We start from the raw sequence: 21806 nt of genomic DNA, 5'->3' as shown, positions 1-21806 counted from the left end.
CATGTGCATGAATGCAGAGCTAGCTGGTGTTAACCACAACCAAAATAAGTGAAAGGGGGAAAAAAAAAAAAAAAAAAAAAGGGAGAAAGCACAATGTTTTGTTCATATATGCCAGAAAGCTTTTAGGGCTGGAGGGATTTTTGGAAGAGAAAGTAAAGAGGTGGGTTAGCATAACGGGTTGGCAATGGGATAAAACTGATACCATGGGCTTGCGCTCAGCAGGGGGCTGTACTGTAACTGGGTGATGGTAGGCTTCAGACATCTGCTCGTTTTTATCATCAGTACTGGGTGATCCTGCAGGAAATACTGTCCCTTTCCTTTGCTCTAAAAACAAATGGAGGCTTGTGCCAAGCTCATGTTCTTCTAGCCTGATCTCAGAGGTGAATCAAAGATGTTCTGAGATTATCCAAACTAAGCTTTACAAATGCATCAGTGACCACTAGGCGACTGGCAGTCAATTAATCCAGGGTGAAATTGTCCAGTGGAGATATGCCCTGATTCTGATTATGATGCAGCTTGTGCTTGGAACTGATTAAAAGTGATTGCCATCTGATGGGGATGGTGGTGTGGCCGGTGGTGATTTGATTGAGTTTGGATTATTGTAGACAGTTCTCTATAAGATGTGACCTTGTTCTGTTGTTGAGAGGCAGCCAGCCTGAGAGGGACCAACTGCAAGTTTTCTTCCCTTTTCCTAAACAGTGATACCTTTGGATTTAGAATGGGGCAATTTAATAGACTGGGCATCATTGTTGATGCTGTATTTTTTATATTAAGGTACAGGATTTCAGGCTGTAAAGTCAGGCTTGCTGTGGTTTTGTGGGCACTAAAATTCAATAATCAAAGAAGAAGAGTACAGCATTGTTTCCTCTACTTTTGCAGTAAAGTTGTTGATTGTTGCAGAATGTTCATAGCACTGAACTGTGCCTTGTTCCTTTTGCCCTCCCCAGTATGAGTGGACCCAGCAACACCATGGGATCCACAGATATTGTGAAATATAACTGCAGCCTGTTGCTGTAATTATCAGCGAAGTTGATAATCTTCTATTATCTCATGGCTGTAGCTAGTCACTCACTGGTCTCTGAGTATTTTGTATTCATCTCAGTCACAACATGGGCATCTCCTTTCGTCAGTGAAGCCTGCTTACCCATAGTCCATGGTGTGGTAAGTGATGTCCAAATGCTTACTAGTATGGCTTGTATAGGGTTAGATGAGAGCAAATCAAACCACAATCTCTGTTGTGTCTATTGCTGCTCATTTGAACAGTATGTTCTTTCTTCAAGATATCCAATTTCTCCTCTCATCCAACTTGATTTCATTTAGCAGGGTTTCTGCTGTTCACTTAGTGAATGCTATTTTTAATGGAAATGAAAAGCATGCATAATTCTGTTGTTCCATATGGAGAAATTGCAGTCCTCCAGTACCCAGTCTGTATGAAGGTACTGTCATTTATCTCCTTACAAATGTGTGGGGAAACAACTACATTCCCTTCTCCGTTCAACCTATGTGACTCCCCATTAGAAAAGCAGTTTTTTGTGACATTATCAGAAGCACAGCCGATGTTGGAAACTTGCCTTTTGTCATCTAAGTGTGACTGGCAGTTTGTTTATTTGCTTATTTTCTACTGTTATGGAAAGCAATCTCCATGTAGTTTATTCATTTCAGTCACCGAGTCCCAAATCATTCCCTTCATGAGAAAATCTGTTTTCTGTGAAGTACAGTGAAGAGTTGCAATTGTTTCTTTCATTAAAACGAAGGAGGCATTTAATAGCAGTTATTCACCTCTGTTGTTTTTGTCATCTAGTAGCCTTCCAAGATACTTTGTTTACCCCTATCTCTGCTGAAAAGCTACCTAATGATTAAAAACAGTAATTCCAGTTGCTCGTGAAGGTCAGAACTCGCACGAAATGATGTCAGAAATTCTGTTTTGGGGAGGGAATGGTTTATAAACTTGCATGTACACTGACAGAAACATGTTCTTGAGCCACGGGAGACACCGTGTGACTGATGCCAAGCCGAAATATGAGCAACTCCATTGATTTTAGCGGAGACAGGCAGAATTCTGCTAGCTGAAGAGCTAGTATTTCACATAACCTTTGATTCTTCTAAATGCGTGTCTGTGTGACTGGAAGAAAATAATGCTTTTTCAAGTAAGAAAATTTAGGTATGGAGATAATTACCTTCTCTGGTGTTTAGCCAGGAGGAAATTGAGAACTTACTCCATTTTCTTCAAAACAAAGCCAGGCAGTGGTTCAAATGGTCATACTGAGTTTCTGCAGAGTATCCACATGTTCCTGCAAAGCCCTCAGCCTCCCTCCCTCAGAGCTGGGATTTCTGCTGCCCTCGCTCTAGGGCTGCATCGAGCTGCTCCCGCTCCAGGGCTGAGCAGAGATCATCCCATGGCAGGCATAAAGCTCTCAGCCACGAGCGTGCCTTCGCCTGTCGTTCCATTCCCTCCAAGGACAATGGTAATTCTCCTTGCAGCATTACTTATTTAAAATGAGTTCATTTCAGAGAAAGCATATCTTAAGAATAATAAAGCAGGCTGTGTGCGTATCTCTCTTTTCCCAAAGGATTAACGGTCCCTGGATCTAGGAAGACACAGTTTCTTCAGTTCTGCTCCCCAGCATTTTTCTGCCAGCCTGCCTTAGCAGACAACTTTCTCCAGGCAATGTAACAGATTTTAACTCTTCAGTGTGCTTTATCCTGCGTGCGTTTTGTTTGTTTTTAATTTGTCTTCTAGTGCAGAGGAAGGTGGCTTATCAGCAGACGTGTCTTCCCCTGATTCTAAGGAATTGGGATCATTTCTTACCCCACTCTCCCCATTACAATTTACTCCAGCTACTGCTAGTTGCTGGTAGAGCTATCAGCCTTGTGCTCGGCAGATCAGTGCTGCCACCTACAAAATGGGCAGCTTCTGTGCCTTTCCCGTGGCACCAGCAAGGGTCAGATACTGCCATTCAAAGGCTTGATCTAGATAGGGTGCAATTGGTTTGACTGTCTCAGAGATGTATTTACCACAGAGCAGAGAATCAATTCTGTATTTTGGCTTATATTCTTCTACCACAGTTTTAAGTCTCTTGTACACGTGAATGCTAGAGGTTGCCCACACTTACAAGGTTTGATGGGCTGGCTCATCATCTCTTACCACAGTGGGAGTGTAGGGTATGGTTTGCCTTTGTCATCACTCCTCCCCTGGTATTTCAGTAGTTTACTTCTGAAAGCTCTCTCGTTCACCTTTAAGCCAAATAAATAATTGAAGGTAAGGTTGATCCCATTGGATGGCTGCCACAAATGGCATAGTGGGCAAATAGCCAAGTCCTTCATCTGTGTCAGTAACCTCCTGCCTTTCCCTTTCCCAGCTCACTGCATCTGAGAAGGAGCCCATGTCCAATGTCACTGTTCCGCCTAATAAATAATGGCACAGTGGTCATTAGTTCCTGCCAAGAAGGAGGGTGTCTCCTCGCTTTGATTTGCCTCTACACATCCTGAAGCCTTAGTGGCAGCTAATTGGATCTCAAGCTCTATTGACATCTGCATCCCTAGGTAGTTGGTGGGTTTTTCAGGGTTTTTTTAGTCTGGTAGATGGAGATAACAGGTTGTTAGCACTTGAAACACAAATGGCAACTCACCTTTCAAGTGTCTTGGCAAACAAAGGCTCAACAGTATGTATCATGTTAATTAGCACCCTTCCCAATTTACTTATCTGAGGTTATACTGATGGTTGTTGAGGACAAATGAAAGTGATTATCTTCAAGGAAAAAAAAAAAAAAAGGTGAAGAGGCTGAACACAAATATCCTGGAATTATTCTCAACATAAGCACAGATTTTGAAAGAATGGGCATTTCCCTTTTCTGCTGTTGTAGGTTCTGTGTACGTGGGATTTCAATGCAAGAACATAGCACAAGGGATGAGTCTCTACAGCCTGGCACAGGTGTGGGCCTATTGCCACTGTAGATGAAGGCAAGATTGCCGTTTATTGGGACGTGCAGGAAAGGAATTACTCTTGGGAAAAGGCAATTTGGGTGAGCAGGAAGGCACAGGAAGGAGACTTTCGAGGAGAGGTTGGGAGATCTGTGGCACTTGGCTGATGTGCCAAGATCAAGAGAAGTGTCTGAGAAGAGCTATTGGAGGGTTACATGACTGGAGAAAGGAGACAAATGTCTTGTGTCACTTGGGGCAAAGTATGTGGAGAAAACCTACTACAAAGAGAGTTTTGTTCTCTTTGGAATGACAACACTTGCTATTGATGGCACCCAACTTTGCTGGTGTTACTACTATTGAGAACATTAGCATTTTCCCCAGTCATCTTAATAACCTGAAGAATTTATTTAAATGTAAACAAGAAGTTCCTTATAAGGAATCAGTGTAAAATCTGTCCCTAGTCTATATTAATAATTCTGTATTTCACAAAAGAACATGCACTTCAGTTTTCACCCACTTGAAATTCCTCTGACATGCTGATGGATTTTTTCACTCAAAATGCATAATGTTCAAGAAGAATTGACTTAATATCTTAGTAATTAATTTTCTGTGTTAGCCTTTTGTGAAGGTAATTGATTTGATTTACCTGCTTCGTTTTACCTAACCCTGTCTCTGTGTTCACTGCAGCATTCAAACTGTTTCAAAACAAGAAGCGGAAACCAAGAATTCATGTTTAAAGGTTTTATTCGTAGGCTCACTGAAAAGAAATCAAGGTTGTTCTTCTGTTGGTTTGGGTTTTGTTTGTTTGTTTTTAAGGAGATTGAGGACAATCTCACTGGGGAGTGTCCATGCATAGGGTGTCCATGCATAGACAGAGCTGGCTGTAGACATCCTCTTAAATAAGGATAAGCTGTGCTATTGGATTAATTCTGTATAATTCTCTATCAAGCTAAGAACATGCATAGCTACATCTGCATCTTAATATTTTGAGCTCTTATCTCTGAGTTAGTTACTATGTATTTTATTTAAATGAGCTTGGGGACCTGATACACAAGTTAATCAGCTGTTGCTGAGTGTGAGAACAGATTAGATTGCAATGACTCCTTGGCTAAAGAAAAGCATACTTTCCTCTTGCTCCAGCCATGATAGGGAGCTAAACAATTGCTTTCTATGAAGCAGTGAGAAAATGGCTCTCTCCGTTTGGACTGTAAAGGAATCATTTGAAAAAAATAAGATGTAGTTTGGTGAAAACTTTTGAATTGTTCTTGCACAAAAAGTTTTGAGATGCAAAGCCTAATGACTTGCCAGACCTGTGATCTCTCTATAAAACAAAGCAGCAGTAAAGCCACTGTTGGGATCCACTGGTGTTACAATTATATGAATGGTACAGGGATGTTTCAGGTGCTTCCTTTCTTGCAGCCTCAGCTATCTGCCATATCAAATGCCTTGCCATTTGCTTCTGTGCTTCTGAGCACGGGCAGATGCCTATGGCCAAAAGACTGATGAAAAGCTCATTTGAAAACCCAGGTTCGGTTCTTTAGCTTTCTTATCAGTTTTCTTATAATAAAAACAATTGCAATTTCTTAGCTCTTGTTAGAGTGTGTGGTGGAACTCGTAGTTGCATCAGCTTCCCTCTCCAGGCCAGTACAAGGTGTAATTGCTCTTTCTTTTGCTTTGTAATGGATCTGCATTTAACCTTGTCAGTATCAGGAGGGTCACTGTCCCCCTCAGGTTGGTAACTCTACTACTTAGCTCTGTTTCTTTATAAGGCTTTGTATTCCAGGTTGCTTTTGGCATTCAAACGTGGCTTTAAAGCCATGGAAAGCCATTAAGCTTTGCAGCAAATGTGTAAGATCCCTAAAAAAAAAAAAAAAAAAAAAAAAAAAAAAAAAGTTTGATTCCTGATGTAGTCTTTTGCAGTCAAATTAGGAAATGAAAATTCATTAAGCCGGTGGCTTGCTGTGTTTCAGGAAACAATTAGAAAAACTGTTAAGTTGTGAAGGTGCCTCACATGTGGGAAGGAAGTGAGGAAGAGGGAATCGCTGAGAGCTGACTACGGCATCCTGGAGATGCTGACATTGACAAGAAATGACTGTGTTGTACCTTGACCGCCAAATGTCAACAAAACTCATGCAGTGCCTCCTCATCATAGTAGTCCTTACAGTAAATTCTTATGATCATTTCTGTTTATAGGCAGATGGTGTAAGGAGTCATTCAGTGCTGAAGAAAACATGTATTGGTCTGAGTTTCTTGCTCTTGTAGACAGGCTTGGGGACATCTTATTTAAAACAAGGCTTGCCTGTTGGTACAATCAATCTCATCTCTTCTTAGCAGGCAAGAGGGCTCCTACAAATGACCTTATAGATTAGGTGCTTTCTGTTTACATTCGATTTCCCACTCCTTGCTATTTGTAGAGAATGATTATCAGGGCATTAAATTTAAAGTTTTGCCCGATGGGAAACTGTTGGACATTTTGTCATTTCCTTGTGGCTTCTCCTACTCTGGTGGAGAGGCAGAGAGGCAGGGGAAGCAATCACCAGAAAGGTCAGGAATATTTACTTACCTATATTGAAATGCTGCTGAGTGGCTTTGGCCAGTCTGGGAGCGGGCTGGGTGTTATGTTTTGTTCATGATGTGGCAGGGAAGCAGTGAGGCTTGAAATTAAAAGCCTCTGTTTACCTGTGCGTTAGCAGGCTGGGGTTGCTGCTGGCATCCTCTGTCTGGCCTTTGCCTAAAGGCTGTGCCAGAATACAAGTTGCATGCTGGCAGCAAGTTGAAAATGAGTTAATACCCAAGGCTCCTTTTGGCCTTTCTTCTGGAGAGGAATGCACAAACCCCCCTCCCTTCAGTGTGCTGGGGCAGCAGAAAGGCTTTGGCTCTTTAGCATTGCCATGGCTTCAGCTTAATCAAAGGCATGTATCACTCTAATTGTAAATATTGGTAAGGCCTGTGTTCTGCACAGATACAACTTTCCTCTGCGCCAAAGAAGTTTTGCTCCAAAGCACTTCCTCCTTATCAGCAACAGAATTAGAGGACCGGGCTTCTTAGGGAGCAGTATTTGCCTTCCGTGTCATGCTGTAACAGTAAGTAGATAAACTCCCAAGCCTTTTATTTAGGCAGAGTGAGAGAAATTGCTACAGCTTAAGTAGCTATCTCAAGGGAATACAGATTAAGAGGAAACCACTTCTAAATTTGGGTTGAATTTATTCACAGGTTTATGAAAGGTGTTTACAGGACATTCTGCTGCTGTTTTGTTGTCGATGAAGTTGGGACAGATCTCTGCTCTCGCTGCATCAGCTGCTTCCAGCCACTTTCCTGAGCTCTGCTGCAGTTATTCTCCTGTCCTGCACAGCTCTTCTCTCCTATTCAGATACTGACTGACCTCATTGCATGAAACTCTCTACACGTCACTTGTCTACCTTAGAGCAGTTTGTGGTTTTTTTAGAAAGACTTTTTAATAGTGTAATGAGATATTTAAGGGCCAAAATAGGGACTGATGGAAGTCAGTGGGAAAATAGTTGGGCTCATTTCAGTGATCTGAGGTAAAGTGCTATTCATGTGTGTGCCCCACTGGCATGGGTTCTTTTGCACTGCTTTGTAGTGAGTGCATTTCCACAGCAAGCAGGAGGACGCAGTAAATTTCTGTTAGCAGAACCAACACTGAAATCTGATGGTGTTGATAAAAAGGAATACAACTCGAATGTGACTGAAGCCAGAAGTTGTAGGAATTCACATGGAAGTGGTGCCAGGTGGAAGCTCGCTCCTCTCATCATTTGCCTGATGAATCTGAAGGAGAAAATGAATTTTTCTCTGCTTCAGTTCCAGATTGATAAAAGCTTCTTGCTGTCTAACCTTTCTATAGAAATCTCTGGTATTCTACATGACTAAAAATAGACAACTCATTTAGGGTAATGGTCCGCCTGCTGAGAGTTTTTTATTATGCTTCATTGTGCTCCTCCAGAAGAGTTACACTTTGTGAAAGACATGGCTTGTGTATGGGAGAACACAGCAGATTCCAATTGCAGAATATTTAACAAAGTACTTACAGTCTCTGTTTTGCGAGAGCTGTTTTGCTGGGCTAAGGACTGGTAGCACGGAGACAAACAAGAGAAGCTGACAGATTGGGGAATGCGGGGTGGGTTCATTTGCCAGCAGACTTGATGAATCACTCTGCTGCAGCTTTTAATTTTCAGAAAGATCACTTTCTAAAAAACTGAAATGGAAGGCAGAAGAAGAGACAGCTGGGAGTGTTTTGTGAGTTTTCATTTAAATCAAATATACCATTACATCAGAGTAAAGATATATTTAAAAGTTCCTGCTATTAAAATATTTTGAGGGACAAATAAAATCTAGGCTAACAGGAAGCACAGTTATCTGGAGGAGTATTCGTCAGCCATGTTCCAGAAGTAGGTTTTGAATTTTGCTTAACCTTCTCTGGTCAAAACTAATAGGACTCATGTGTCTGGAACTTCAAGCAGCATTTCGATTAGGTGAGAAAAAATATCTGTCTTAAAGCCTCATAAGCAGGTTGTTCAAGCAAAGGTTAATGTGCTTTTAATAGGAGAAACACCTGTGAACAATGTATGAGATGTAGCCTGAATAAGAGTAGGGATCCTGTTTAATGTGTTCGCTCATAGAAGTCCAAGGCTGCTGGTATCAAGACTGACCAGTTGATATACATGCATGAAAAGGGCTCTGTGTAGCTGGCTAGAAGCAGAGGAGATGGTGTGGTATTTCATGCTGGTACCCCTGCTGCAGGCACAAGTGATAGGAGACCAAAGGCTGAGGCCCATTTCCCTTCTTCCTGATGCGAAAGAGCTCAGCCTCCATTGTGCTGCACAGAGTTATGGCCAGGGCTCTGTGCTCAGGGCAAGGGGTAACTCTCACATCCATTTTCTCACTATACCAAATTGGTTGCGTCTTCAAATCAGTTTTGGCAGTTTTTTATTGTCTTGTGGGAACATCAGCATCTGTAAGAAGAGCTTTTGCAGGTCAAAACTTTTACCCTTGCTTCTGGATCCCCACTGTAGTCAGAGAGGTGCAGAACTCATCCCTGCAAGGAGACCATACTGAGAGCTGAAAGAGTTATGGCATGGCCTCATTGACTTGGCAGGGTGAAAAGCTTCAGGTGATGCTGAACAACCTTCTGACCCTAACATAAGTAAACAGGAGAGTGGGAGTGCTTTGAGGAGCAGCTCTTTGAGGAAGGTTTTAAATCCAGAGAATGTGCTCTGTAGTGCATTTAGAGCATGTTGGTTAGAAGATCAGTTAGACACAGTCATGAAGAACTATGTAAAATGCTACGTTTATAGTCACTCAAACATAAAGCTATGTATATTTATGTGTGTATATATACATAAAACTACCAGACTTTCAGGTAGCTCTCCATGTCAGTGGACATAGAATAATACAGGAAAGAGATCTGGAGGTGCTGTTTCACAACATCTGTATGCCTGTCTCTTTCAAAGCAGCAACCAACTGAGAGACTGCCTAGATCTGAGGAAGGAAATGAGATACATGCATAGTGTGGGATTATAAAACAGTTGTATCCTCTTCTAAACAAGATTCAAACAAGTCCTTATTTCTAAACTGACAAATAATAATAGTGGGCCATACAGTGCTCACAAATTGATGCTGAGGGATTTGATGCTGTTGCTTTGAAACACTAGCAAGGGAACTGGTCTTGAAATACATGTTTTCTTGAGTAGCGTTCTGCTCAGTTTCTGAAATATGGAAAGCTGTTACTAGTTGTGCAAGAATTTTATACTGTGAACAGTGTTTGTGCCCGAAAAAGTGGTTAATTTTATGAGGAAAAGAGGGTTTTATTTGTCTCTGCAGGTTGCTGATTAGTGAGCCTTCTGCAGGTAGAAAGGAAGAGCAGGAATGCATGTAGAGGCAATCTACTGAGACCATGTTAAAGCACGCACGAGCTAACAAAACATTACTTTTGATCTTGAAGTACTTTATAAATGCTGATTGTAAGTTATTAAACATTATTGATCTCAAGCAGGGCACGAAGATTGCCTTAACAAGGGCAGCCTGTGAGCCCAGGTAAAAGGATTACCATGCTGAGGCACTGCATTGGTTTGACAAGCAAAATTTGAGTGTAGAAATGCAGACTGCACGTTTTGCGTCCTTTTGGTAGCATGCCACTTGGATTTCAGAGAAACATCACTGTTTCATTTGACCTCTCCCCCTTCTTCCAGATTAGTGGTGATGGGAATGGTGGGCTGATGTGCAGCTCTCTCAATTTGCAGGGCAGATCTTGTTAAGTGTGATAAATTAATATTCCAAGTAGACCCTTCTCTTTTGTCTTCAAGGCAATAAATCTAATAGCTAGATATCTGCCCTCAGCCACGCTGTTCCTCTTCATCTGTCCCTTTCTGAATTAGTTTTTCAACAATCAATTTATCTCAGTACCTCTCTAGGACACCAACTACATTTCCAAGCTTCTCTCGAACATGCGGCACAACTGTGCCTGTCCATCCTAATTGATGGTTCTGCTCGAGACCAGGTCCAGTCAAGGCACAGGGATGTACACTGAGGGTATACAAAGAGCTGAAACCCGATTCAGTCTAATTCTTAAATGAAGACTAGGAATCCCACGCACATACAAGCTTATCATTTATTGCCTGTAATTTGCTCAACTAACCTCAAGTTTAATGATAGCTCTCAGCTTTGCTTTTCTCTTCTAATTAATGTTCCAGTGACTGTGTATAACCTCTGCATAAAATCAGAAGCAGCTTACACAGTGATTGCAGTGGTAGCACAGCACCTAATGTTCAAGATAGTCATTCATGAGGCTATCAAGGTATTGAGAGTAAGAGGTAGTTTTTTCATGTACTGTCCTAAAGCTGTATTTTATTGGTGGCTTATCTTGGTTGTAGTTAACTTCCAGGAACAGACTGAAAGAACTGGAGACACCAAACATAACCTGTGCGCATACAAGCAGAGATTTTTTTGGGTGTGATGACCTTTTGAGGTCATAGTTTGTTGTGGAGTCATGTGGTTGAGTAACTTTACGTTTATCCTCTTAATTGAGCAATATTACGCTTACCCCCATAATAATGAAAAGGGCTCAGAAATCCTGTTTTACACTGTGGGAAATGCTTTGCATCCACTTTTTTTCCTGGAGCAAACAAAACCAATTCTGACCAAAAAATGTCAATGAGAAATCCTGGTGTATGGTAGAAGAGGAGTAGCTCTGTGCCCTTAGTTAACTCCAAATTAGCATTGGTTTCAATTTTAGATGCCCTCAGCTGGAGCAGCTGCTGTCAGAGGGGCATTCAGTAAAGAATCCATTACGTGTCTGTTGTCTGATATAGAAGAGGAGCGTGCATTAACTCAGACTGTCCCAATGAAGCAAATAGTCCATTTATTTTATCATTTTCACTGTCGCAGCAAAAAGATCTGAGTGTCAGTTGAATTTATAGCAGACTGATAGAGAAGGGACACGTCTGTCTCTCCTTCCTGCCATACCCCTGCTGCCCATCAGACCACCAGCACTGGGAAGCACCCAGTGGAACAGGGAAGGGGGAAAGCATGAGCATATATGAGCAGCGCAACTCATTGCTTTTCATTTCCAGCAGAAGCATCAGGTTAAACTATGAATATCCATTTATTATTTACATCCTCTTTATAGCACTTTGTTGATCAAATGAGAAGGGAAAAGATGTTCTGGAGATCTGCAGTGGAAAATACGAGCATTAACTTTGAATAGGAGCTCCTCATATTTCCTACAAAACTCAGATACCTGTAATAGATAACAGTTATACAGGAGAAATGCCAGTTAGCTTTCTGTTTGTTTCAGTATCTGACTGTTGTCTTATATCCTTCTGTCCCTGCACTTTGATTTTGAAATGTTGTACTCAGCAAACCTTGAGTTTTGTGTCTTTTGTTGTTTTAGATTGACAAGTATGCTCAGCGGGATCTGAAGAAAGGGCTTCATTTGTATGGGACAGATGGAAATATCGGCCTAACGAATGCGTGGAGCATCATTCAAACAGATGTAAGTCTGATTTATTTATTTATTTTCCCTTCCTCTTTACCCTCTGGGTTCTGAAACAGCATATTCTGTGTTTGAACCTAATTAAACCCCTGGATCCCACGCCAACCTCTTCCTCCTATCCAATGAGCAACTAAAATGCTTTCTGTTGCAAATGTTGATTTTGTTTATTTCTCTTTGGCCGGGATTGCTTATTTCTGTTAAATATTTATATTGTGTTGACATCTAAATATCACTTTGATTGCTGTGCAGAGAGTAGAATAGAGGGTCAAACAGGAAATCTTTTCTTTAAAGTCTAAGTGATAACTGATATTGGAGTGAACGATGGTAGCGTGATAACAAACACCTCAAATACAATTCATTTCTGCCTTGTCTCCTTTTTATTGCAGTTAAAGTGGAAACTGTCCATGGTGTTTGCAACCTCCTCCTACAGTCAGTGCATTTTTTTCCCCAGTAGAATTCAGTCATTCTCCATCTCAGATGGCTGGGAACACTTTTTGCTGTGTTACCATCACTGTCACATCCTTCCAGTTCTCTGACAACACTCTGCCAGTGTTTGTCTCACAAGGCAGGTCTCATAGCTGCCTTTTTCCTTTTGCCCTTGTCCGGCTTGCTGAGGAAATCACCTACACCTTCCTGACGAGGAAATCACCTACAGTCCAGATTTGTTAGCTCTGTCCTTCTCTTTTCATATTCAGTGCAGTTATTGCTCATGGGTATGATCTTTCTAATCTGAGTAATCCTCCTTGAATTAAGAACATGTTTCAACTTTCCTTCAGCTGTGGGAAAAAGCATTTGTGCTGCCTTGGTTTCTCCCTGAAAATCTCATGTAGCTTTCTCAGAGCTTCTCCTTCCAGAGGTACTAGCACAGTACAGACATGCAGGGCTCAGTCTTGCCTCTGATGTCTTAAACAACCTCCGCCCATCCTTCCGAGGTTATATGAATTACTCAAGGTGATGGATGGGAACCCATCACATTCTGGTGCAATAAACCCACTTGCTTACCCTTTACTGAAATCCTGAACTGTACATCTTTCAGTCTGATGGTGCTGAAGTTTCACAAGTGCTCTTCTGTCCAATATCAGATAACAGGAGTCTGCAGTCAACCAAGGAAGGGCTTGGGAGGTTAAATGTTCAAGGTCACTACTAGAAGCAAGGCATTGGTTTGCTCATCTATGTCTATCTTTGGGGCTGTGTGTCCTGTCTGCATTGAGTGCAGCAGAGTGGCTGTGTATGAAATTCTTGAAACAGCTCAGGTCCAGCAAGCAAGCTCTCCCATCCTGCATCCCAGCAATTGTATGTGGAAGGTTCCTTTGCTAATCATTAAGGGGACTCAGCATTTTGCAAAACTTGGTCGTATTTTTCTCTTCCAATACTATGACTGGATAGGAGAAGGTCTACATTCCTGAGAAGAGAAATACTTTCTGAAGTGCTGGGCCAACAGTGAGCCATATGAAACACAGAGAAAATGGTTAATGTAATTGCTTATTTCAAACAAAATACAGAAGCTTTACTTCTAACTTTATTATGTAGTAAAATTTACTAAGATATTTGAAGGAAATATTAATACAGTAAATTTGAAGTAAATATTAATACACCCAGAGGAATTAATAGTTTATGTATAATGTGGGGGGAAAGGAATTATATGGAGGATTTATGGGACATAAAACCCAGGCTCCTGCCTACTTTCAGTAAAATAGGTGTATCAGTATATACAGGTATGCCTAGCTCTCCTACCCAACTTTTTTTCAACATGTTCACAAATTGATCGGGATACAGGAAAGTTGCACGAGAATAATCAGAACTTTGGAGATTTACTTTGAGATGAGAAATTAAAAATGCTTTCTATAACCAGCAAAAGATGAAGTAGTCATTTACTTGCAGACCTTAAAGAGAACAGGAAGGGAAATGGCTTTTGAAAGCAGAGGATGCTGCTATTGATCTGAGAGCTAAAACCGTACAATAGAAATATTTGATGGTAAGATGCCACTGTGCAGCAGGATGCTGGATCCTCCTCTGAGGTGTGTGCAGGGTTTTTTTTTTAAAGAAATGGTCTTGTTGAGTGACAAGGTTGGACTTGATAGTCTGTAGTGTATGTATTGCTACAGACCATGCTAGATCATTTTAATGGTTCCTTTGGCCTTTGAAACCTATTAGTGTGTAAAGGGGGTCTTTTGAGTTTCAGATGGCAGCTAGTTCTTGGAAGCCCAGAAGATAGCAGGGAAGTGCCACCTACAGCTGTGGTACATCACTCTTTCCTAACGTGGCAACTTTGAAATTCCCATACACTGACTTGATGTAGTGTTAAAGTCAGCATGCTCCCAGTGCTGGGCACGGAGGACAAAAGCAGAATGCTCCCAGAGATCCATATTTACTGCTCTGCATGGTAGTTTTTCACATGTATCTTTCTAAAGTATTTTGGAATAGACTTGCAGTGGTGCAGTGAAGGCAATCCCAGCATGGTTAATTATGTAAAGCACTTTACACTTGAATAGCACTATGTAAATGCCAAGTATTATTTTTTGTGTTCAGTAGTAATCGGTACCTCTTACACTGCTAATCAGTAGAGTGTAATCACTGATAGGAGGATTAGGAGCATACAGGGGACTTCAGGAAGGGAAGGTCCCAGCCCAGAAGTGCTGTTTTCATTCTGGCTCCTGAAAGACAGCTCTCAAAAACCCCACACTAGAACTAATCGTGTTGCCATGCAGGAGAATGTCTCAGCACGGATTCTTTTTATGGACCCAGTAGACATCAGTCATTGGTTGAGCTGTGGGCTGTGTGTGTATGTGGATAGCATCACAACAGGAGCATCAGAAAAAAGGTAAAATACTACATGACAGTAGCAGAACCCATGATCCTCTTTTGCCCCCCCCTCCTCATTGACACTCCTTTCTTTGCAAAGTTAGGATTCTGAGTTTGAGCAGGAAGATGGCACTGTGGTGAAAGCACTCAGCCACAGGGGGCTTTAACTTCTTCAGGCCTCCTCCTGGTAGCTTAGAGACCATCCCCTCCTGTGTATGGCACCTTCCTCATAGAGAAGGGGAACCACGTGGAGCAGGTGCCATTTTTGTGGGAATAGCTGATCACAGCTAGAGAGTGTGGCTATCTGGTGCAAACACAGGCACTTGTGAATGGTAATTCTTGTGTTTCTTCTGGGTTCTGGCAATCTCGTTTCTATTCTTGTGGAGGCCTTTCTTCATTGAAGCTTTTGTGCTTTAAGCAGTTGTTTTCTCTTTTTAAAAGAAGGATACACATCATAAGGAACTGGGAATGAGGGAACAGTGAGGTCCCACAGGCCCAGGTGTCAGGAGGACTACTGGTTTGGCTCTGTTCCGATTACCAGTGAAAGAGTAGGGCTCACCTGCACACATGTACACATGCAAAGCGTGTTAGAGGGAAAGCTCTAGACTCATTCTGCAGCGCTGTTCAGCCTTTTGATCAGGGTGCTGTTTCAAATTGGAACACTTTATTGATTTCTTTTTAATACCTTCAGCTTGCCAAACTCACTGCCTTTTCTCAATGGATTTTCAAACTGTTAAAGAATCTGTTGCATGAGCAGGTGACTTTTGCACATCCTGACTGAAGACCACAAAAGCATACAAATTTTTTTTTTTTTAAACATGACTAAAATGTAGATAGTTTAGGATGTAAGTTATCCTGACCTGCATTATGATCCTCACTAGCCAGGACTAGGTGAAGTTCCACGTGGAGATCATTAGATCCAAATGAGAAACAGGCATTAATTTTTAAAATGTTGCTTCATCCCAACAATTTTGTGATCAATATTGGAATAGTTCTCCTTTTAACTAACCAGGCAGTAATTTGAGTAGCTCGTAGGAAAAGCACTCGCTTCACCAAAGTGAGCAAATTCAGCTCACTTTTATTGCTGTGTGATGCCTTTCATGTCTGTTTAGACCACTGTAACTGAGAACAAAATTTGACCCAATCTCCCTCCACCCTGTTCAGTGTTAGATCAAAACATACCGTGGCATAACAGCTGAAGTAATCCCAGAAATCCATTAAACATTATATGATTTCAAATTGTAATTATCTTTTTCATTACTTTTTACAGTGATGGAGGAAAAGGGCACCCTACCCTGTCCTTCCTGCTCTGTCACATTCACAAAACCAATCAGTAATTGCTAAAACCGGACCGAGGCAAGGACTGGGTGTCTGCACGGTCAAGTTTATTCATTCATTTTAAAAACCCTGTCCCAACCTGTCTGCTCTTGTGAAATATTGGTAGGAAAAAGAAAAAAAAAAAAAAGACCTATTTAGAATTTCATAAAATCATAGAATGGCTTGGGTTGGAAGGGACTTCAAAGATCATAAAACTTCAAGCCCCTGTCACTTGCACGGCCAATGCTGGTATTAAATACCAATAAAATCCATACAGTAATCTGTTTCTTCATATTTCCACTGCAGTGAGATAGAAATGTTGTGTTTCACATTAATTCCTGGCCCTAGGTATCCCAAGCAGTAATTGCTGATTAACGCAAAAATAAAGCAATCTGCAAGCAGTTCTGCATTCCAGAAGTGCAGCACAGAGACCAGAGTGCCACTGGATGCAGTTTGGCTGGAAAAAACACTGCAGCAGCACGTTGGGCTGAGCAGCTCTGTGTGTCCTGAGTGCTTGGGAACCAATGTGCCACTTCAGAGCCCCCGGAATCAATACAAGGGAGTGATCGATGCCTCTTTAAAAAGGAGGGGAAAAAAAAGTGGTTTGATATTTCAGGAGAAAGAACATTCCACGTGAAACATGTGAAACAAACAGCGGTGTTTCATCAGTATTCCTGGAAACGTTCAGCAGCAGGAGGCTGGAGACACAGAGGCATTTGACAAGCTTTCTGCTCATTTCAGAGAGTGTGCAGTGTGTGTGTGTCTCCTACCTGACTGTCACCTTGTGCCGTAAGTACCTGCATTTGTTCATGCAGATGTGCACAATTACACCTAATTACATATGCTCTATCACAGCTACAAGCCCTAGCATCAAATGATCTGAGGTGCCCGAGTCAAGGCGTCCTAAAATTACTGCTGTTTTCAAGACAGCATCTGACATTTGCTGAAAATTGCCCCTTGTTGAAGTGTCTCAGTCTAGATTCACCAAAATAAGCAGAAATAGTTTGTAATTGTCTTTTAGGCTTCGATCTGGATCTGTACTGATGACTCACTCAAACCCACTGCAGCTTGTTTCCTTGTTCTTGCCTCTTGATTGACCTGCTGCCATGGGCCAGTGCTCCCTGCAGATGCTGTTCACCTGACCCGGTCTTCACTGAATACTGCTTATTTGCCTGTATGCTCTCCACTTTCTCTGGTGTTAGTACTTGTTTTTAGGATTCTGTATGAGCCACTGCTTAATTCCGTTGCTCATCCTTTCTTTGTTTTCCAAGGGCATGACATCTTCTTTGATGTGTTATCATTATTTCTCCCAGTCCCACAAACCTTGTGCAGCTTCATTCTGTTTCTCACCCTTGATCTCTTCTTAGCCTTTTCTCCTCTTGCTGGGACTGCCTTAACTGTCAGCAGTGGCAGGTGAATAGCAATATTTAATCCTCTGCTTTTATACACTACACAGAGAACCTGCATTGGCATGGAATGGGTTGACCAAGACTAGGTCAAATTTGTCTCTGCCTTCTGTTTGCACCTTTTGGCTTACTGGAGAGTTTGACACTGTTAGGAATTGCAATCCTAGACCTTGCCACAGTCTGCTTTGCAGGTCCCGTAGGAACATTTGTTCTTAACTCCTTCAGCTGAGCTGCAAGACTACAAAACCTACGCTTCATTACCTTAGCCTGTCGGACTTTGACACCTTCATCCATGCAAAATTTTGGGGAGAAGGGGTTCAGTTCCGATCTGTGCACACTTGCGTCACCTGTGTTTGGCCAGAACATTACTCAAATGCCTCAGACCTCACTGTTTCACTCTCTGCATCATGTCTGAGCCACGTTTTCAAGGCTTGCTTGACAGACAGGCTGTCTGTCACTTTCATCTATCCGAGGAGCTGATTGATAGTGAATGATGACAGCCTGTGAGACCTTCTTGTAAGATTTCCAGATATGCCACATGTTTCAAGAGTAAGGGTTTGTGTTCTATACTGCTCCTATCTGCTTTTGGGACCGCTTGCTTATGAACTGCTGCCTTGTGTATTGGAACATAAAGGAAAAAAGCCACAAACTTTTTTTCCCTTTTGAATCATGTTGTGGAAAACACAGCTTGTGAATGTTTCATTTCTGAGTTCACAAGCTAAAGCTTGATTGCTGCCACGGACCACATCAGAATTCTGAGCAGAATCTTAGGGAGGTGCTACTCCAGCAGAAAAATCTGAATTTTGTTTATTTGGATGAAAAAGCTCAGCACTGTGAGCACTGAGACGGCTGTATCGTAGGCCTCATTCTGTGAGCACTTGAAGAAGTGTAGGATGAGCAAGGCAGCGTGTGACACCTCTGCCCTCTATTGGTCTTGAATGGCAACTCTGGTGTGTGCACAGCTACCGGCCCCTCAATGTCCACAAAACCCATTATTTCAGAGGGAAAACTCTCTGGGACCATGCAAAATACCAGGGTCTGAATTAGGTCCTAACTCCTGGTGATGCAGAACTTGGCGTGATGATGAGTTATCAGAAACATGAGGAAAAGGTTGTGTATGGAAGTGAAAAACATTGGATGGGCTCAGATACAATCAGGTTTAAAAAGAAGACCTTGGCAAGTTGTTTCAGGGCCAAGTAGGTTGCTGGTATAGCCTTGGAAAAGTCTGAAGTACTGCCCGTAGCTGAAAGCTCTGCAGCTCCATGCCTATAAAGCCATGCAGGCTGCCTTGTTTCACTCATTAAAACGAGTGCTGAAGTGCCTTGATACCTACAAGTTCTTACATCTGAGTTAGCACAGGAGAGGCAGATGGTGTATACATCTACATGCTAATGATCCTTGCTTGTTTTGTATCACAGGCACATCACAGTTCCCACAGGGGATGATGATCACAGAGCCATTCCCTGTGCTTTTACGTACATTTCCTGCACTTGCATCCCACCACACAAATGTAACAAACCTTGCGATTTAGCACTGATGTGGTCCTTGTGCATTGCATCACTCTGTGCACTCTTGAAGTCCTGTTACTTAGTAATACCAAATAGCGACATTAAGGAGCTGCACCAGAGAGAAGAGTTGGAAACAAAGCTTTTACTGAGTCACAAAGGCTTTCAAAGATCATCAGCACAGAGAGAAGTTTGCCTTATTAACTTAAATCATGATTTTAGAAGTAGTATCACATTGCCTTTGCCTCCTGAATGCTGTATCTGTGTCCTAAATATTTTTTTCCTGTCAGCAAGATAAAAATGATCATCATAATCCTGTGCAGTCACTCTTAACCTTGGTACGTGGCTGGCATTGTCCTGCTTCAGCTCCTGCAGCATCCTGCCACTGCAAATATGGCCTTTGCTTCTCGTCTCCACATTAGCTGCATTAGTCTCTGTAGGTAAAGCTGAGGAAATACTACATTTCTTTAAAATGTCAAGCCCCTGCTGGTGTAATCAAGTGTAATTCAGTGCACTGAATAAGGTCCAGTTTGTATCCAACAAGAAGCATGGAAGATTCTTCCATTGCCTCGGAACGAGCAGACACCAGAGACAGATCATCCTTACAGTATTGTTTGGTTTTTCTTCCAGTTCAGATGTTGTGGAGTCTCAAACTACACCGACTGGTTTGAGGTGTACAACACAACCCGGGTGCCGGACTCCTGCTGCCTGGAATTCAGCGAGAACTGTGGGCTCCATTCCCCAGGGACCTGGTGGAAAGCGGTGAGTGGCTTTCCAGTAGCTCAGCAGCCTCCATACAAAGGGCAGGCAGGCAGATGGCCGCAGAGTGATGCAGGTGATAAGGTAGAGATGTAACCCTGATCATCTCTAAGTGGGAAGCTGAGCTGTGACTTTTCACCTCCAATCAAGCCATCCATTTAAATACTTCTAGGAACTGAAGGCTTTCTGAGCTGTTGTTTCATGTTGCTAGAGTAAGCTGGAAAATGACAGGATTGTCTTTGTTCACATCCACCTGCTCGATTAAGTTGAAGGTAAATGGCTGCCCACACATCTAACACAAGCCTGGAACAGCACTGCCATAGCAGTAGCTTTGTGTGGCCTAAGCAGTCATGAGGCAAGGTGGGCAGGTAAGCCTGGGGTGTGGGGCAAGGCCAGCTGATGAAGTGGAATTGAAATGAAGTTTTTGCTAGCTCCGGTGCTTTGCAAAGAAAGTACAAAGTGTCTTGGCTGTTCTTCAGAGGGATTTCGTGCGTGTGGATTGACAGTGGTAGAGGCTGAGTTGAAACCAAATATGGCTCCAAATCAAATTCTCAATTTAAGGACTTAAAAGTTCTTATTGCATTTTATTCAGGGTCCCAAGGTGATCAGTGCAGGTTAACCAGGCTGAAACCATTCATATAGGGTAGGCATTAATCCCCGATGAATGCCATGAAAGCCACTAACTGAAGGCAGAACACTCTTGCCCAGGTACATTTACAGGGCGTGGGGCACAACTTCTGGTTGTCTTACAGAGGAAGAGCGTAGTATTTAAAGAAAGGTTTCACATAGGCCAATTCTCATCCCACCAGACCAGGCCAAAAAAGCGAGGTTAGAGCTGATGCAGAATTCAAAGCAGAAATAAAATAACAGAGGAACACTCATACTGCAATTTAAACTGATGGAAAATGATAAGAAATCAGCCCACATGCAACAAGAGAAGCTATTGAACAGCTCTCACTGGAACTTTTATTTAGGTATAATATAATGTTTATTGCATATATGTGTATGCATACATATAGTATATAAATATGTGTGCATGTGCATGTATTTTTTTATTATATACATTACATGATAAACTTTTCCTGAAACATGGAGGAAAATAAATGAACGGCTCGTTCTAAAATTCTAACTGCTTTTAGTTGGATTTTAGAGGGGAAAGGTGCCCCAAATCCAATGCTTGTTCATTTTTAGTTACTGTCCCAGTTTGTATGGAACAGTGCTTGTGCAGTGGTTTGGAGGTGGCATTACAGTCAGTGCTCCATGCTCAAGCTTTGAAATCAGAAATGCACTGTATTCGCTCCAGTACTGCCAAGATGAAGCACAGTACCCAGCAGCTTTGTGTGATCTGGCTCGTTCCTGTCTGTATATTCCCAGGGGAGTACAGCAGTGTGTTTATGGCTAATACCATATTCTGTTTTATTCCAGCCTTGCTACGAAACAGTGAAAATATGGCTCCAGGAGAACTTACTAGCAGTGGGGATCTTTGGATTGTGCACAGTTCTGGTGCAGGTACACTTTAATAGTGATTTTCAAATCCTAAGTACTCAGAACTAAGTAACAAGCAGACAAAGTCTGCCCAATACTAACTTAGTAATTTCAAGTTTTGCACGTTAGACTAAAACTCTGAGAGACTTAACTCTCTCTTTTATGTTTTCTTTCTGTTAGAATACTGAGCATGAGATACAGGACTGGGAATACTGCCTTTGCTATAAAGCACTGTACAGAGCAGTCACTTTATCAAGTGGTTTATCTAAGGCACACACTTGATTTAATGAAGAGGTAGTCCACAACATCCTAAGAGAGAATCCTAATCATGGTGGAATGTGTTGTTTTTTAGAGCACCAGTGTTTGTCCAGTAATTTTCCAAAGAGTGCAGTCAGCTTAGCCTAAATATCTAATGTTAAAATAGCCTAAAGGTAGCTTAAGTCTTCAAGCCCATTCAAAGTCCCAGGGTAAGTTCTAAGTTTAGCTGTTACTACCATAATTCCACCTTCCCAATAAACCATACTCCTTTTCAACTAATTTCAGTGAAAGTAGGCAGGACTGGCACAGTTGTCAGTAAGATTTTTACTTGCTGTTACTTCTAGC

At 41.9% G+C, this 21806-nt stretch overlaps 1 protein-coding gene across 9 annotated transcripts in view; it reads left to right on the top strand.

Annotated features, from left to right (window-relative positions):
* The window catches only part of TSPAN4 (tetraspanin 4), a 396192-nt gene that overhangs the window by 367557 nt on the left and 6829 nt on the right, over positions 1-21806 (top strand). For all 9 annotated transcript variants that reach the window (XM_085224349.1, XM_085224346.1, XM_085224350.1 and 6 more), the window contains 3 exons: positions 11828-11929; positions 19590-19721; positions 21144-21227. In XM_085224349.1, the coding sequence (XP_085080475.1) occupies positions 11828-11929; positions 19590-19721; positions 21144-21227 (318 nt within the window). The remainder of the gene's footprint in view (positions 1-11827; positions 11930-19589; positions 19722-21143; positions 21228-21806) is intronic.

The sequence above is a fragment of the Meleagris gallopavo genome, chromosome 5, assembly GCF_905368555.1.
Source record: "Meleagris gallopavo chromosome 5, MGAL_WU_HG_1.1, whole genome shotgun sequence".
NCBI lineage: Eukaryota > Metazoa > Chordata > Aves > Galliformes > Phasianidae > Meleagris > Meleagris gallopavo.
The sequence above is the reverse complement of the archived record's forward strand: the minus strand, read 5'-3'. Positions and strand labels throughout refer to the sequence as shown.